This window comes from Benincasa hispida, chromosome 11, assembly GCF_027475165.1.
Source record: "Benincasa hispida cultivar pf3 chromosome 11, pf3_genome.v1.1, whole genome shotgun sequence".
In the NCBI taxonomy this organism is placed as follows: domain Eukaryota; kingdom Viridiplantae; phylum Streptophyta; class Magnoliopsida; order Cucurbitales; family Cucurbitaceae; genus Benincasa; species Benincasa hispida.
This window is the reverse complement of record NC_143488.1, coordinates 42,409,092-42,426,511: the sequence shown is the minus strand read 5'-3', so window position 1 is coordinate 42,426,511 and position 17,420 is coordinate 42,409,092. Positions and strand designations below refer to the sequence as shown.

Genomic DNA, 17,420 nt, shown 5'->3' with positions numbered 1-17,420 from the left:
AATGACACCTTAAAGACCATATTCAAAGTGGGCTAGGTGTTTAATTAAGATTAAACCACTTGAATTGAAGATAAAAAATTGGAAAATTCCACTCAAAGTGGCTTTTCTAATTTTGTTTTTCAATTTACTTAATTTTAATTTAATTTTCTTCAAAATTAAATTCAAATATAAAATCAAATTTGAATTTGATTTTTTTTTAAAACTGAAAACTGATTTAAATAATTAATTAAATAATTTAACATCAAATATTAAATTAATCAAACATCTAATTTTAGATATGAATCTTATTCATGTAATTGAATATTTAAATCAATATTTAAATATTTTTAAATCTCCAATTATGTTTAATTTCGATAAATTAAATGTTTAATTATATCGAATATATTTAAACAAACCATAAATTGAATTTGAACGATTCAAATTCAAAACCCTAATTTTGAATTTGAACATTTCAAATTCGCTCAATTCACTAATCTAAGATATAATTTTACGAGTTAGTAGAGGGACTTTATGGACCTACAGATCATGAGCTCCAATAATTTGAGATTAATTGGCGAAACTCTTTAAACTGAATTGATCAATATTCGTTAACTACCTAGATATACCACTATAGCTCGATAGTTGCACTCTTCTCACTATAGATATATTTTTGTCCATTTTAACCATAATCAGTAAGTCGATCCTTCACAGGTTGTTCGTATTTACAACTAGGACAAAACTACCGTTTTACCTTTGTAAATACATCTTGCTCTTTAAGCTCCCACCGATCCTCTATTGAACAATTTGGTTTATAGTCCAACTAATAAACCAAGACCTTCTCGATCATGAGAGGGTGGGGCACTATTGTTCAAGACTAGGAAGATAACAACTTATCTGCTAATCCTAAGTCGAGTAGGAATGAATTCCATCTTGCTAAATTATGTTCCCAGCTATCTATCCGGTCTTATCCCAAAATGGAAGACTTATTGAGCAGTGTTGTTGGACTACTCTCACCAATGCAGATCAAAGGATAATCCCGAATAAATAGGAGCTCAAAGTTAGCCCATGATTAAGATCGAGATACCCTAGGTCATTGAATTTGAAATAGTCAGTTTTAACAGTAAACGGTCGTTATAAAGAAAAGTGACTATTTCGAGGTCTGGTCTTATGCAAACTTATTGCATAGAATGACCCCACTCGCTGTCTCCACATGAATGATTTTGGGATCACATCGTTTGTATCAGTATACAAAGTGGGCCACATTCAATAGTGTCACCCGGATGAGGTACCCAATCTCACCCAATACTTATAGACCATTTTGGCTATATACTTAAACTTTATCTACTTTTATGTCTTCACATAAAGTTAAAGTATTCAAATTATAGCCAATGATTCCTTTATTGGATTTTTGTAACATAATGCAATATCGATAACAATTTATTCAATAAAATACTCAATAATAATTTTATTAATAAATAGAATATGTTAACATTTACGAACTGTGAGTTTTAGAACATTCTCAACACTCTGCTCCCTAGGCGTAGAGAATTATCACTAAACTGGGTTATCAATCTCTGTGCATCCATTCTTGATTTACTTTTTGTTATTCTGTTGATGTCTCTAATTTCATCATGACATCTTGTGTGACATCCGTGATCTGTGTGACAGATCATCCTTAATTTTCCATGATCTATAAAATTACTGCAAATATACTTGCAAATCATCTTAAACTGTTGCTTTATTTAATCAACTTCCCTTCTCATTCAACTTTTGTTTCTAGAAGGCACATTACAGACAATGTGTTAATTGGTTTCAAATATTTTCATGATATTAGCTTCAAAAGGAAAGGAAAGCATAATTGAATTGCTCTTAAATCAAACATTAGTTAAGCTTATGATTAGGTTGAGTGGAGGTATCTCAAGGAGGTTATGTCTAGGCTAAGTTGGGGCTCAACCAAAGCCGAACTTTCTGGTCATGAAGTGTGTGGAGTCAGCAAGCTTTGAAGTTCTCCTTAATGGTATCCCTAGAAAGAAATTCCAAACGTCCAAAGATCTCAAGCAAGGAGATCCTCTCTCCCTTTACTTATTTCTTATGTGTGTACAAGGACTCTCGACGCACCTAGATAGGAAAATCTTAAACTAAAAAATCTATGGATTTCAATTAACACTAGTATAAAATTGGGCTATAATGTTAGTCGAAAACTGACATTATAGAGGTATGATGTTAGACGGGCGACCAACATCAAAGAAGATATTAATAAAAGTGTTAAATATCGGTCACCTTTAATGTTGGTTTTCAACCAACATTATAGATGACCAACATCAAGCGCCTTTAATTTACACCTCCATCTAATTTTAAATAAATAAATAGAGACTTTTTTAACAAAGAAATTGTTATCATAATTTTTTTTAAAAAAATAGAAAAATATTTTAGTTTAAATTAAAGTTTAAAATTAAGTGGATAACCAAATCATCCAAATCAAATATATATTCTTTTTAACTAAGAGATCATGTCATTAAAATAAATAATAATAATAATATTTGATTTAAATTGAAGTATGAAATTAAAAAGATAATCAAAATCATCCAAATTCAAATTAAAAAAAAAAACTAAAAGATGAATAACATGAAATTTTAAAAAGAATAGACATTTTAATGCAAAATTAAGAGATAATCAAATCATCCAAATCAATATATATATATATACAAACTAAGAGCAAACTATTATAATTCAAATATATATATTTGTTTGGTCTAAATTAAAAATTGAAATCAAAAGGAAATCAAATCATCTAGATAAAAATAAAAAATAATTCTTTTCTAAAATAAATGAGGTTATTATTTATTTATCATGAAATTTTAAAAGATTTAAATGAGGTTATTATTTATATTCATAGATTTAAATAGTTCTAAAATAAATCCTCCTCAAGTCACTCATAATTGAACTTAGTTTCAAATAATCCTAAAATTTAATTCATTAATAGATCTTTTCAACATTAAAAACAATAAATTTAAAATCCAATCGTACATAAGTTTCAATGATTCTAAAAACTCTAAAGTCAGAGTAATCGACATAATTAAGATAAAAATTACAATTTTATTTTTAAAAAAAACAGTAAATCAACCAATAGATCTCCTCAATGCAGTAAAAAAATTACATATTTCTTAAATTATTCAAATATTTAATTTATTTCACCTTTAATAATCTATACTAACTAAAAAGCTATGAGGAGAAACCTTTCGATTTCCCTATTTGCCCTTTTAGTAGATGGTCATAAAGATCTTTCGATTTTCTGCTCCTTTAGTAGATGATTGTAGGGATATCTTAAGTAATTCATATTTAAAATTATTCAGTAAATTTTTTTCTCTATTTTTGAGTATCGCAATTCATAACAAAAGAAACTTCACTTTTTCCGAATTTAAATGCACACATAATTGGTTGGTTTAAAAAACAAATCTCAATTTAAACAAAATTGTATCTTAGATTCTTTTTGAAAAAAAAAAAATCAATTTTGATTTATTTTTTAGATTTGAATTTAGATCAAATCAAATTTCTTTTATAAATTCATTCCAAGTTTTTATTGATTCTCTCTTTCTTACTAGTTTTTCTCTTTTTCTATTTCCTTATGTGTAAGTCTTAACTCTAACTATTCTTGCATAATTGGTTAATGTGTTTTTTCTCTTTTATAATCTATTTATTTTTATATGCTAAAACAATTGAATATTAAATACTTTTAGCTTTGTCATTGAAAAGAAATCTTAATCCTCCACTCATGCTTGATCGTGAAGTTAAATTTGATTAATTGTATAATTGAATTTCTTTGAAGGTGTATATTTTGGTTATCCATTATTCATTCCTCATTTTTATATTTGATAGTTGTTCTTCCTTGTGAAATGTATTTAAACTTCAAATAGTTTGTGTGTTAAATTTATTGGAAAACAAAATAAAATAATGTGTCATACATGTCTCTCCATACTCCAATTTAATTTGTAAAATAGTGAAGAAAATTATTCAATATTAGTTATAACCATTAAATATGGATTTAATAATTTGTGTGCTATAAATTTAAGTTTTTTTCTTAATTATATTTTAAGTTGTGCAGCAATTTATTGATTTTAAATTTAGACTAAACTGAATAACAAATATAGTTATATATGATTTAGAAGTAGCTTAAATTTTGTTCCTATTATTCTAGAAATTTAAAGAATAGTTATAATCAATAATATGAATCTTCCAAACCAAAAGAATTAAAGTGTTAACTAAATCATCCAGTTAAAAAAACAATATTTATTTGAAATAAAGCTTAAAATCAGGAAGCATTGCAAATCTAAAAGAGAATAAGTTTTTAGGGTTTATATATACCTAAAAAATAAACAATCTTTTGGTTTACATTAGAATTTGAAAACTTTGAAATTAGAGCATAATCAAATCTTGTTTCAATCGAGAAATGATTAATATGGAATTTTTTTTTTAAAAAAAAAACAATATTTTCATTTAAATAAAAATTTAAAATTAAAAGATAATCACGTCATCTAAATCAAATTTAAGATTTTTTTTTACTATGAGAAGATTATCACAAAATAAAAACATTAATAATACTTTGGTTAAAATTAAAATTTAAAATAATTGAAGTAAAAAGTAAGTACTTAATGAAATCATCCCAATAAAAAAATTGTATTTTTGTAATCCAGGAAAGATTATCATAAAATTTAAAAAGTAAATAATGATATTTTAATTTATATCAAAGTTTGAAATTAAAAAGATCAATAGATCAAACCAATCAAAATAAATTTCTAAAAATCATCTGAGATAAAAATAAAATTAAAAAAATTAAGTTTAAAATTGAGAAGATGATCAAATCATCTAAAACAAAAAAAAAATGCTTTAAAAATGTTTATCACAAAATTTTAAAATATATATTTTTAGATTTAAATTAAAATTTGAAATTAAGAGATAATCAAAATCATTCAAATAAAAAAAAAATCTTTGTAACTAAGAGAATTATTACGAAATTTTAAAAGAAAAAAATTAACCAATAAATCTTGGACGGAGTAAACAATTACATATTTTTGTTAAATTATCCAAATATTTATTTTTGTTATATATATATATATAAATCATCCAACGTAGTATTCAGCTAGTATAGATAATTAACATAAAAATTGCAATGCACATAGCATTCAACTAGTTAAAATAAAAACGAGCAAAATCCAAATATCAAATAATATATTTCTATAGACCAAAATGGGGGAAGTACTAAGATCAGAATCAGATGATATCTGAGACCTTGAGAGAAGACATGACCACAAAGATGAGCCAAAGCAACATGAAAAAGATGCAAGTAATCCATGCCCAAAACCTTGGCCCTCCAAGTTCTGCGCCTAATGTTAGACGCCTAAACACAAGCACAGCAATGCAAGCCACAGAAGTAGAAAAAAACACCAACAAACTGAAGCTCAGACCTGCCGCATCCTTTATCTTCAGTGGTTCTCTATACGCTATGAAATTGTATGTAGTGCTCATCAGCCATGGAACTCCGATTCCCACGTATATGTTCACTGAATTGCTGCAAAATTTTTCGAACAATACATTTAATTAAAAGACAGTTTCAAATATAATAATTAGGTCCAAAGTATTTGCAAATATAGCATAATACAAAAGAATAGCTCTCAGAGTCCTAACAGTGATAACCATATCCTAATAATAGGAGCCTATCACAGATCTTTCTATATTTACAATTCTTTTACGGTATTGTTATACACTTAATTATTATCCTTAAAAGGTACTGCCCATTGCAATTACCCCTTAATTTTTAACTTTTTATCCATCACATATTGCTTTCAATGTTTGTTCATTGTTTCTTCCATAGGTTGGCCTTTTTCCATTCTCAAGATACAAGAGTTTTCACCAACATAACATATTATGAGTAATGATGAGAAGAAGAAACCACTGGCATTCATTCAAGATAGAGATTTAAGAAAAAAAGGAAATGGAAAAGTTTCGGTCAGGTTACTCTACTTTTAAGGGCTATTTCTTTTATATCTATATTCTTTAAAACGATCCGGAATAAGCCTTCAGATTTTTTGTTTTTGTTTAATTAAGCTCTCTATCGTTAGCTACATCACTTATCGCTTACATCCCAACGGCCTGAAATAACCCCATCACATAATATTTAAAAAACATAGTGGCACCTGGACATTAAACTGCCGAAATTAGCAGCCAAGACTTATTAAAAACATTTTAAAGGGAATGATCCAAATAGACATCAGCAAGACATTTAAAATTCAGCCCTAGAAATTTTTAAGGTATCGAGACTAAATAATCCCTAGATTTGTAAAACATTTACATATGTGAAAGAATATGGGTAAAGTAATGTAGTTCAGAGAGAGCTTACCTGCAAGTAATGTTTGCAATGGCAGAGTCTGCCGTTGTCTGGCGCTCAGCAGCAATCTTACTAGCCACTAAATCTGGCCAAGAAGTTCCACTCGCCAATGCTGTAAATGCTATGACATAAGGATTTATTCCTGCGTAACACAAGGAAAATAAAAATTTTAAAGGAAAAGAAAATCAGAGAACACCTGCGAGAAAAATAAAATGACATAAAGGAGAGGTCATTCTTTCCTAAGCTACTGAGGCATAATAGCCTTCACCGAAAATAGAGGAAAATTGATATTTTCAAATTGGGAAGTAAGGAGAACCTGAGACACAGCTTATTAGATCTGTGAGCTTGGTGACGATATAAGCTATCCCACTGATGAAAACAAGGGAGCAAATAAAGGCAAGCCATCCATGAGCAATGTAATAAGGAGGTACAAAAGCAAACAAAAGTCTCCATGGAGCAAGAAGCAACTGCCAGCATAATCTTGCAAGTCGTAAATAGACGTTATTTCGCCTCTTTGATTCCAAAGTTTCCAACTGCCAAAAGGAATCAACAAATAAAAACTAAAATTGGTTAAACTTTTCCAGCAAATGTAGGGAGAAGAACAATTGCCTGTTGGCATTAACATAGGCAGGTAACAATTAGTGTTTTGTTAGATGAAATAATATAAAATTTTCTTTCATTCTAAAATTTAAGCTTTTTGGTCAATCAATGATTTTATATGGTATCAAAGCAGGTGATCCAGGAGATTTACAATCTTATTTCCTTCCCAATTAATATTAATTTTCACTTGTTGGTCTCCTACATATTTCAAGCCCACAAGTGTGAGAGAGTGTCAAATGACATATAACATTAAATTTTCCTTCACCAATAAGCTCAAGTTTTTGGATCAATCAGTGATTTAACATATTTGGTTTGATTATTTTGATTTATGTCACACGATAATTACCATCCTACAAAATTTGGCATAAGAAAACTCATAGAATAGATGCTAACTACAATTTAAACTTGCCACTTTAAAGACGGATACTTTTCTTCTTTGACTAGACTACAAGGTTAACCATATTGGTTTTCTGGTAATCAGTTATGAAACGTACCTACTTCACTTTAGTTTAGCTTATAAGAACCAAAATGATGTCATACATCTGGGATTAAAAGTCGTTTTATTAAATGTCATTTTGATATCTACTAACTATTACATTAAAGCTTCTCATGTTGTTGACTTGAGAGCAGAATAAAAGTAAGGGATTCCCAGCACGTCACAATTTGAAAGAGAAAATGATATTGAACAACTAAGCTTCATAATTCCTCGGTAGGAACGGAAAATGATCGATTCCCATAAAAGCATAAAAGACATTACCGAAAGTGCATCCACAAACTGTTGTTTCCAAATCTTAAGCACATGACGGTGGTCTGCCTTTCCATCCATCTCCTCCGGAATATTACTACAGGAGGATTCAGCAACATCATGCCCAGGAACTTCATGATACACTAAAATTTAGAGACATCAATATGTAGATAAAATGATTCTTTTCAATATGTATGTGTGTGTGTGTATATATATATATATGCAGGGAAAATAAAAGGTTGCAATAAACTTGAACAGTGCACTTTATCCACGTGAAACTATAAATTCATAAAAGAAAGAGAGGTTCACCATCAAATAAAGGGTAAAAAATGGAATGGTACACTCAAGATGCTTATGAACATCTATAAAAAAGATTGCCATAAACTATCAAAACTTGAAACCTTAATGTTCGATACCACCTATCAAGAAAACTTAAAAGAAACACAAAGAACACAAATATAGTAATATATTGCAATATTAGTAGCCTTTCAAGAGGGCTCTCCCTCTTCCAAGGTCCCACGATGGAAACTCTCACAAAAATGATCCACACCCCAAGGTGCCCAATCCCTCTTATCTATAACCAAGACACCTCTGGTTAGTTATCCATAATACTCCTTACTAATATCCTAATAATCTTATGATTCTTACCCATATACCCTAACTATTACTCTCATATTACCCCACCCAACACTGGACAATAAAAAAAGTCCCCTTTTAAGGTCTCTAACACCCTCTATTTATAACCAAGGCACCCTTGACTAGTTACCATTATGCTGTATCATACTAATCTTATCATTATGCTCCTAATTAGTACTCTTACATTAACTTTACGTAACAAAAGAGTGACAAAAATTCCAATATGCAAATGAGAAAACTGAGAAACATTCCTTGAATTGAAAGTTTTATCATCTTCCTGGTTCCTAATATGAATAAATTAATCTCCCATCGATTCCTTTTTTTTTTTTTTTTTTTTGGGATGAAAAACACTGCTTTTATTGCGAAAAAATGAAAGAATACACTGACATATAAAAAACCAAGCCCACAAAAAGGAAGGTTGCACTATAAGAAGGGACTCCAAATATACAAATTAGTGCCTATCGAATAGTTACAAAAGGTCTTCGAAGTCAAAGCCCACAAAGAGATGTGAAAACAAAATAAGGACCAAATTTTCCTTAGGATCCCTCTCCACTCCCCCAAACACCCTACTATTCCGCTCACCCCACAAAACCCACAGGATCGTGCACACCCCCGCCATCCATAGAAAACAGTCTTGCTCTCCAAAAGGCGGATTGAGGAGGAACTCCTTGATCATAACACTAGCATCTCTATGATGAGCATACATCATACCAAAAGATTCCATTCGTGAGCATTTTGCATATGGTAGAACAAGGAAAATCATCCGCATAACCATAGAGCACTAACATACAGATTCATCTCTGTAATGTCATCTTCACATTAGTCCTTGATGGAGGCTTTCTTGCAACATCCATGGCTTCCATCCTTCAATTTTCTACTGTAATAATGAAACAATCAATTATAATTTAGGGTTTAGTGTATTTTCACTTTTCACTCACGTTTAGGTTATTCTATCAATCCGCACCAGCAAAACTTCAATAAGCCTCGTGTCCACATTCAATCAAAATCTCAGTTATTGAGTCACAAATTTCAGGCCACTGGAACCTAGTGACAATCGCATCCTTAGCATCATAAAATTTTTCTAGGACAGGATTCTAAAGTGCATCACTTCAGCCTACTTTCGAAGCAACATATTAAAAAATAAATCAATTTTACCATTACCTCTCTCATCTTTATCATGGATAGAGAAAATGTCAACAATGCTTCTCTGCTCATTCTCATGGGCTTGAAATTCCTCTCTACAGGGATTATCCTGTCTGCATATAGCAATCTCAGGTGGCACCCATTCCTCTGGCCTCTCAGTTCTTGCCCTGGCAAGTCAGAATGGAAATTAGAAGCATATTTCCAAAAGAACCTGCCTTGTTTCCACCATAACAAGAAAAGATAAAAGAAAGAGAGCATACAGAGGAAGGGACAAATAGGGCCATCGCTTATCTTGAGCATAAGCATGTGTAAGCAGTAATCCATACTGTAGCACAGTCAACAAAGCTTCCCAAAGAGTTATTACATTTGGTGTCCACACCTAAGAGTTCAATATATATCAGCTATGATACTTTGGCATAACGCAGTTAGAGTTTTTTGAACAGAAAAAATTGAGATTAGAGAGAATGAAATGCATGTGATGACTTATAAAAGGACAAGAAAGGAATTAGAACATCCTACCAAAGAGAAAATGCCAAGTGTTACCTCCAAAATAATGTATAGCCAAATATAAGCCCAGAAAGACCAAGCAAGCTCAACTAGCCAAACTCCTATATCAGATATTTTTTTCAACTCCCCTGCCTTAGGCACTACAACACAAACAGCATGAATGGGAAAAAGGTCGAAAGCAGCAGAACCAACCAGTGTTCCAGGTCCCAGACCTAAATTTCATTTCGTCAAACAATAAACACAAAATCAGACTTCTAGGAAGGGAGCAAAAGTGAATACTTTCTAATTTAGTCATAATCCAAAGCCTTTTAACCTTCCCGGCAACAATAAAAATAACAATAACAATAATTAATAAAACTCATCAATTGTACTACAAAGTTAATTACATGTGTCAGGCAGAAGACATGCATTAGCTTATGGGTCTGAACTGGCTAACCAGATAACATTGATGAATGAAGCAAAATTTAAGTAAACTTCTAATTTCAAACTAAAAAAAGAAAAGTTCACCAGGTTCATTCATTTGAAAGACCTAGTTCAGAACTTATGCAAGGAAAGGAAGTAAGTGAATAAACCTCCAGCATACAGGTTGCCAATATTTCGAATGGCATCAATAGTAGCTAATGATATTTGAGGAAAGCTAGTGCCAAACGCCAGTAAGCTGATATCTGCAATTGTAAAATTCCAGACCTTCTCATATCGAATAATCTCAGTATTGGTGTGTGGATCTATCTCTACCACCTTTCTTGAGTGCTTCACAACATTCTCCATGGACCGGAAAAATCGAGCAGTAATAGCAGACAATCCAATGAAACAATATGCAAGGCCCATAAAATATAGGAATATCCGAAATGCATCCCCAAGGGAAGTTTCATTACGAAAAATGAAGTAGCTTTCACATTTTCCGGTCCCACTAATATTAGAAATTGCTTGGCCGCTTTCTACATTTTCTCTAGGAAATGATGCCATTTTAATCAACTGCCAGTCACATGTCCAATAAAGGGGGATCAATTTTTCTTGGAAAACATCAATGAGTCTGATTAAATTATTAAAACAAAAAAAAAAAAAAAATGAACAACACCACCCATTAATGTAAAATGACAACAAATTGTACCATTAGAATAAAATCTGCAAGTAAAGAGTCTGATCAACAAATTAGTTTTCTTGCAAGACATCAAATAGGACAGGAATTACTATAACATAAAGAACTTTTCATGGACAGTGACCATCATTTCATACATTACATTACACAAGAATACAAAATCCTTTTTTAAATTAGAAACCGAGAGAATACAACATTATTAATCAAAAACCATTTACTAAGTCTAGGCCTACCTCATGATTGTTTGTTTTAATTAAATCAGGTGTTAGTATCATGGCATCCAAACCTTTAAAACCCATTCTGTCTTAAACTTTGTATTCACAATCTTTCAAATTTTATTTGTTTACTTGAAGAAACATCTCAAGCTTAAACTACTACAAATTAGTGCCAAACGACCATCAGAAATCCAAACCCTACATTGAAAGGTGCACTGGGCTGCCAGCCCACTCAAGCTCTCTTGTAACGCTGTGCCCTATGTCAGGCAAGCTCATCTTGAAACACAGCTCTAACTTCTACTGCAGTAGACGATTCATCTAGAAATACTGTTCCATTTTAGAAAAAAAAAAAAAAAACTCTATCCTCCTAGATCTGTCTCGTCAAATGCTGGTAATTTAACCCTCTGATGATAGCTTTGCTCATCTTCGCCCCCTCCGAATCATTTCACTCATTTCCACGATATCACTCTCCTAGATCAGAGCAGCCAGCTGATTACCTTTCATTGAATTACCTTGATTCGGAGGTCCCCCCATGTAAGCACAGCCTCTTGTTTCTATAATAGTAGCTTAACTCCCTCCATTAACATTGTAAAATCCTTTCAATCACTGGTATCTTCTAAACTTCCACTGCCATAGGCCCCAATCTACTCTACTGATTCCATAAGGTTGTCCATCTTTTTCTCTCTTCACATGCTCTAAAAGGTGCTGAGATACCAATTGATAAGAACATTCATAGCATGCCTACAGTATATAAGTAGAAAGATGACTTCAAGAGGCTGTAATCTCTCCCTAGAATACACAACTTCATTGCCTTTCATTAATGTGCCTACGTACTTTAATACTGACGGTAATACAGATGTCCATTGTATCATGCTTAAGCCCCAAAAGAAACCTAGACCTGTGATTTATAGACTCCTTAATTAACTCATGCCATTCATCAACCAATTCACATAACTTAGCTCAGGCAACTTTCACCTAGCATATACGAATGGGATTCAGGACTTATCCTTCCCAGTTCCTATAATATCCACATGCCTGGAAAAATAATTTGAACACCTGGTTGCAAAAGTGTTGGATGCTAAAAAACCATTCCCAAGTAATTGCCCATTTTCCAATTAATGCATAAAGTAGGCATTGAGCCTTTTTAAGCAGATTCACAAGCTTCCATTTTTGACAAGTGTCACATATCAGCCAGGGATGAATTACACAATGAGCTTTGTGGGTCAACCATGTTTTTGAAGTAATCTCTCAAGTCTTAAATATAAGATACGTGTGAAAATAAATTCGTCAGGCTCAAGCATGCACTAGTTACATTCTAATTACTGTTTTTTTCCCCTTTTTATAACCTGGGAGACATTCTAATTACAGTTGAACCACAAATTGCACTATCTTAACCAGTTTTTCCTAGTTCCGTACGACGATGACATTGTAATCAATAGGCAGAAACAGGAGAGCTAGCGAAGGCATCATCTTTGTCTACAAGTAGAGAGAAATTTACAGGTCAGTAGAAACGTTGTCTCTTTAAAAATATATATATAACTTTACTGATGTTCCTTGTAGGAGGAAAATTGATCAGAAGACAACGCGAGTTATTTTCCCCTTAAATAGAATGTGCTCCTCATCTTTCTTATCTTTTCTTTTTTAAGTCCAAATAATCTATGTCGTACAGATAATTCAAAATTTATACATGGGCGTTCTTATGCATAGAACCCCAGTATTTAAAATTGGAAAGTAGTACTTTTAATCATAGATGGAACCAACGAGTAGTGAGATGTTCTGTCTGCATCTGGAGCAACATAACTTGTAGTCAAGCCCATCAAAATTCAGAACTGAATCAATTGTCTTTGGCAACTAAATGAAAGGTCAAGAAGACGAAATATCCAAAACTAACATATATCAAAGAATCAAACACGTTACTGAAGATTAAAATAATAATAAATAAATAAATACTGCAGAAACTCAGCACCAAAACCCATCACAGTATGATCATTCAATAGAATAGGAACGTAATGCAAACGTACAATGAGAAAACAAGAACAACAATCGAAACGTCCGATAACACGATCTAACTACAAAAGGGAAATTAAAAAAAATAAAAAATAAGAAGCTAAGCTACCTCCGGAAGATGTTGATAGCAGGTGAGAGTTGAAGAGTCTCTAGACTAATGTGACCGCCACAGCACTCGCCGAAACATCACCGTCCCGGTGATTTTTCCGGCACCGGAGTATGGCCGTCCACCGTCCGTAGAGATGGAAAATTTATGAAGTCCGAAGGCAGTCCAAGGTGCGGAAGCGGTAGGAAACTGGAGAGGACTGGGAGTATTTATACCGTCCAGGCGATTGGAAGATTTCTCAAATAAATTTTGTTTTTTTCTTTAGTACAAAATAAATTTCGCTTTTATTGCTTCTTACCTTTCTCCTCAACTGAAAAGTGAAATCAACTTTTACTATAAAAGGTATTATATATTATTGTGTATATAAAGTACATGCCATTTGAAGACCTACATTACACAATTATCTTATCAATTAAAAATATGACTATTAATTGTATAAATTTAAGGGGAAAATATCATTTTCGACACTACGTTTTTATCTAGTTTTCTGGTCGGTTTAAAATGCTTGAATTTGATTTTTAATGTCTTAATTTTATCCTTAAAATTTGAATTTTTTTCCAATTTTTCAAAATTTACATTTTTAACTTTATTTTTCTTTAAATATACTTATTTTTTTAAAAAAAGGTATTGTAATTAAAGTGTGAGGTGGGAAAATCAAACCTCAAACCTTGAGGTCGATAGTATGAACACTATACCAGTTGAACTACGCTGTTATTGGCAATATACTTACTTTTAGTTACTTGTCAATATCTATTTATTAATTTAAAATAATTATGACCTAAAATTTTTAATTTAATCTTAGTAGTAACGAACATTAATGAAACTGAATAAATACAAATATTTGATATTAAGATTTAAAGAAGAAAAGTGAGTATTTAATGAAAAATTGAGATTGAAATTGTAAATAATAAATTTAGCACCTGATTGAAACAAAACTCAAATCTCAATGATAAAATTATAACATTTTGAATCCTAGGAACTAAATTAAAATTAAAGTGTAAGAACTAAAATGTATAACATTTTGAAACCAATGAACTAAATAGAAACTAAATACAAAATCTAGGGACCAAAAATGTATTTTTTACTCATAAATTTAAACTCCCAACTTTCGTCTACATCTAGAAAACAACTTGTATTGTTTCAATTAAACTTCAAACTTGTTATATATGAATCGATTTAAATTTTTATTAAGATTATTGTTCAAAATCTTCAATGCATCAATTCTTAATTGTGTGTAGAATTCTTCAAATATTAAATAGATAATTAAAATTTATGCATGAAAGATTGTCAAATGAAATCCTAACTAAGAGCCTAAATTAATTCACTTATGAAAATGTAGGAGTTTAATCAATAAAGTTGTAAGTCTTACACCATGTTTTTTATCCTAAGCAAACGTCAATGATACAAATTGATACACGTGTAAAAGTTGAACGTCTAAAGTGATTCAACTATTAGTTCAAGGTTTTAATTGATGCAACAAATAAGCGCAATATAGATGTGATTTTACAATTTTACTCCCTAGGTTATTCTTTTAAACAATAAGAAAAAATAAAAAGTAAATAAGACTACGGAAATATTTTTCCACTATTTGGATACCCACACTTAGGGGTGTTCAAAAAATGACTCAAAAAACTCGATCAATCGAACTTAATCCGTGTTTGGATTGGTTGTTTGTACATTTGGGTTAGGTTGTGTTCAAATAAATGAAAACTTTATGTGTTGGGTTGGTTCATAGATTCACCAAACAAAATAACTCGAGCCAATCCGAACTAATCCAAACTTATTATTAATCTTAAATGTTTTTTTTTTTTTTTACTTTCCAATACATATATACATATATTTATTTCAACTTTACTTAATTTCATGATTTTCTATAGATTATTTATTATCCACCAATTCTTTAAAATAATTTTTAACGTTATGGAAACAAATCATAATATAATTAAAACTGTTTGCTAATCTCATTTTAATATGGGGAAATAATTAAACAAATTCTTTTACATGTTAACATATTACCTATTTTTAGAACAAAAATTTAAATAAGATCCGAATAACACATATCAGCCCAATATAAATATTTCATGAGTGGATTGAGTTAGGTTCATTATTTAATAAGAGCTATTTGAGTTGAAGAAATTTACAACGCTTGGATTTAGTCTAAAAAGTGCTTAAACTCAACCCACAAACCTATCATGCTCGACTGTTTTAAGCAGATAGTTTATTCATGAGTAGGAGTTGTGTCACTCAGAGAAGTCAATCCTTTTGATTAGGACAGAATGAATACAATTAAAACTGGTAGATAGCCTTGACTTGAAGAGTTAGTCCTTTCCCCGAGTAACTCACTAGGGGGACAAGAGTTAAAATGAAACCACGAAAGAGCAATCCAGCGACTGACTAAATGCGAGCCATAACATCAGGGGCGAATCGACTAGTTTCGTGCTAATACTAGATTACCACTTCATAGGCAACCAAATTATCTTTGGATTATGATAATTTAAAAATAGTCAGAGATTCAAAGATTTGGACATATATACTAAAATCTCCCATCATCTTTATTCTCGTTGAAAATATGGATTTTTAGAATTCCCTTGTATCAGGCATTATACAAACACTCTTTACCATTAGTAAATTATTAGTCACCCTATCACTTTCTTTTTCTCCTCCTCACTTTCTCAAAGTTTCCTTTCACGATGAGCTTTTAAACAATCTCTCTCTAGTCCTAAATAGCTTCTTTGTCCAATATAAATCTAGGGTTTTCTTTTGACTCTTTGATACGAAGAAAAAAAAAATTCTCCTCCTTCAATAAATTCACTTTCAAAATCTATGTTTGCTTCACCATTTTCAACTCTTTGTTAGACATCATCTTTTTTTTAATATTCCAAAATCATAATTTTTCACTTTTCCTCTTTATTAATTACTTAATTAATATTAATTAAAAAAATTAATGTAATTATTTATTTTAATAAATTAATAATAATTTATTATTGCAAAATTATTTTAAATGAAAAAATAGTTGAAAATATTTATAAATAATAGCAAAATATCATAAAGTATCCGTGATAAAGCATGACAGACTACTATTTGTGTCTATGGATAGTAGGGTTGATAACCAGACCGGGACTGGGGCGGGGTTCCCCATCCCCATCTCCGGTGGGGGAATTTACCCCATCCTTGTCGGGGAAACGGATCTCCACGAAGACTCATTCCTCGATTCCCCTAATTGTTTCCTTATTGGAACTTTTGGATAGTTTAGTTGGCCTTATGTTTCTTAAAAATTTCTATATATAGAGAGAAAAATATATTTAAAAATCTAATCAAGGCAAGGTCGGAGTTGGGGACAGGGCGAGGATACCCTCTCATATCCCGTCCCCAGTTTAGGGATCCTAAAGAGATTCTCGATTTGACTCCATCCCCGATCAAAATGGGATTTACAGAAAATTTTGCCAACTCTAATGGATCGACATAAATAGTAGTCTATAGTAGATAGATTGTGAATTTTTGCTATATTTGTAAATATTTTTGTTTATTTTTTAATATTTGAAAATAATTTTTTATTAGGAGAAAGTGAATTTGTTATAAAACTAAATTTCAAAGTTGTATTAATTTTACTAAATAAACTAATTTTCCTGTTATAAAACCAAATTTCGAAGGTGTGTTAATTTGTTATGAAAACTAATTTTCCGATGCTAAAAGAATCTTAACTCATTTGTATGTTTGGTTAAATAAATTATTGTTTAATTTGTTTAAAATCACTTTTCAATCTCTTTGTACGTTTAAAGCACGTACATACTAACTTTTAATTTTCTTATAAATATGTTATTCTCTCTAACTAACTATTTTAAATTAAAGTCTTATCCCTTCATTTTTTTTTTTCACATCTCTTTCATCTATATGAATAACATTTTGAATGATTCAACATTTTTATAAGAACTCTTTTCTAAACTTGTACAAATAATTTATATTAAATAAAATATTTTACAATTTAAATCATGTAAGTTTTT

The 17,420-nt window shown here is 30.8% G+C and overlaps 1 protein-coding gene across 6 annotated transcripts; it reads right to left on the bottom strand.

Moving 5' to 3' along the window:
- Positions 1–5,167: 5,167 nt before the first annotated feature.
- Positions 5,168–13,677, bottom strand: MHX (magnesium/proton exchanger). Of its 6 annotated transcripts, none has more exons than XM_039049766.2 (9): positions 13,423–13,677; positions 10,565–10,967; positions 10,029–10,204; positions 9,746–9,864; positions 9,504–9,652; positions 7,719–7,849; positions 6,678–6,894; positions 6,374–6,503; positions 5,168–5,545 (listed from the first exon to the last, which is right to left on the bottom strand). In XM_039049766.2, the coding sequence occupies exons 2-9, from the start codon at positions 10,956–10,958 to the stop codon at positions 5,248–5,250; spliced, it is 1,614 nt and encodes a 537-aa protein (XP_038905694.1). In that variant the 5' UTR covers positions 10,959–10,967; positions 13,423–13,677; the 3' UTR covers positions 5,168–5,247. The 6 variants fall into 6 exon arrangements, with proteins under 6 accessions (XP_038905694.1, XP_038905696.1, XP_090163606.1 ...); XM_039049768.2 differs by having other exon boundaries at positions 7,719–7,837; positions 13,423–13,675; XM_090307480.1 differs by having other exon boundaries at positions 10,005–10,204; positions 13,423–13,670.
- Positions 13,678–17,420: the final 3,743 nt, after the last annotated feature.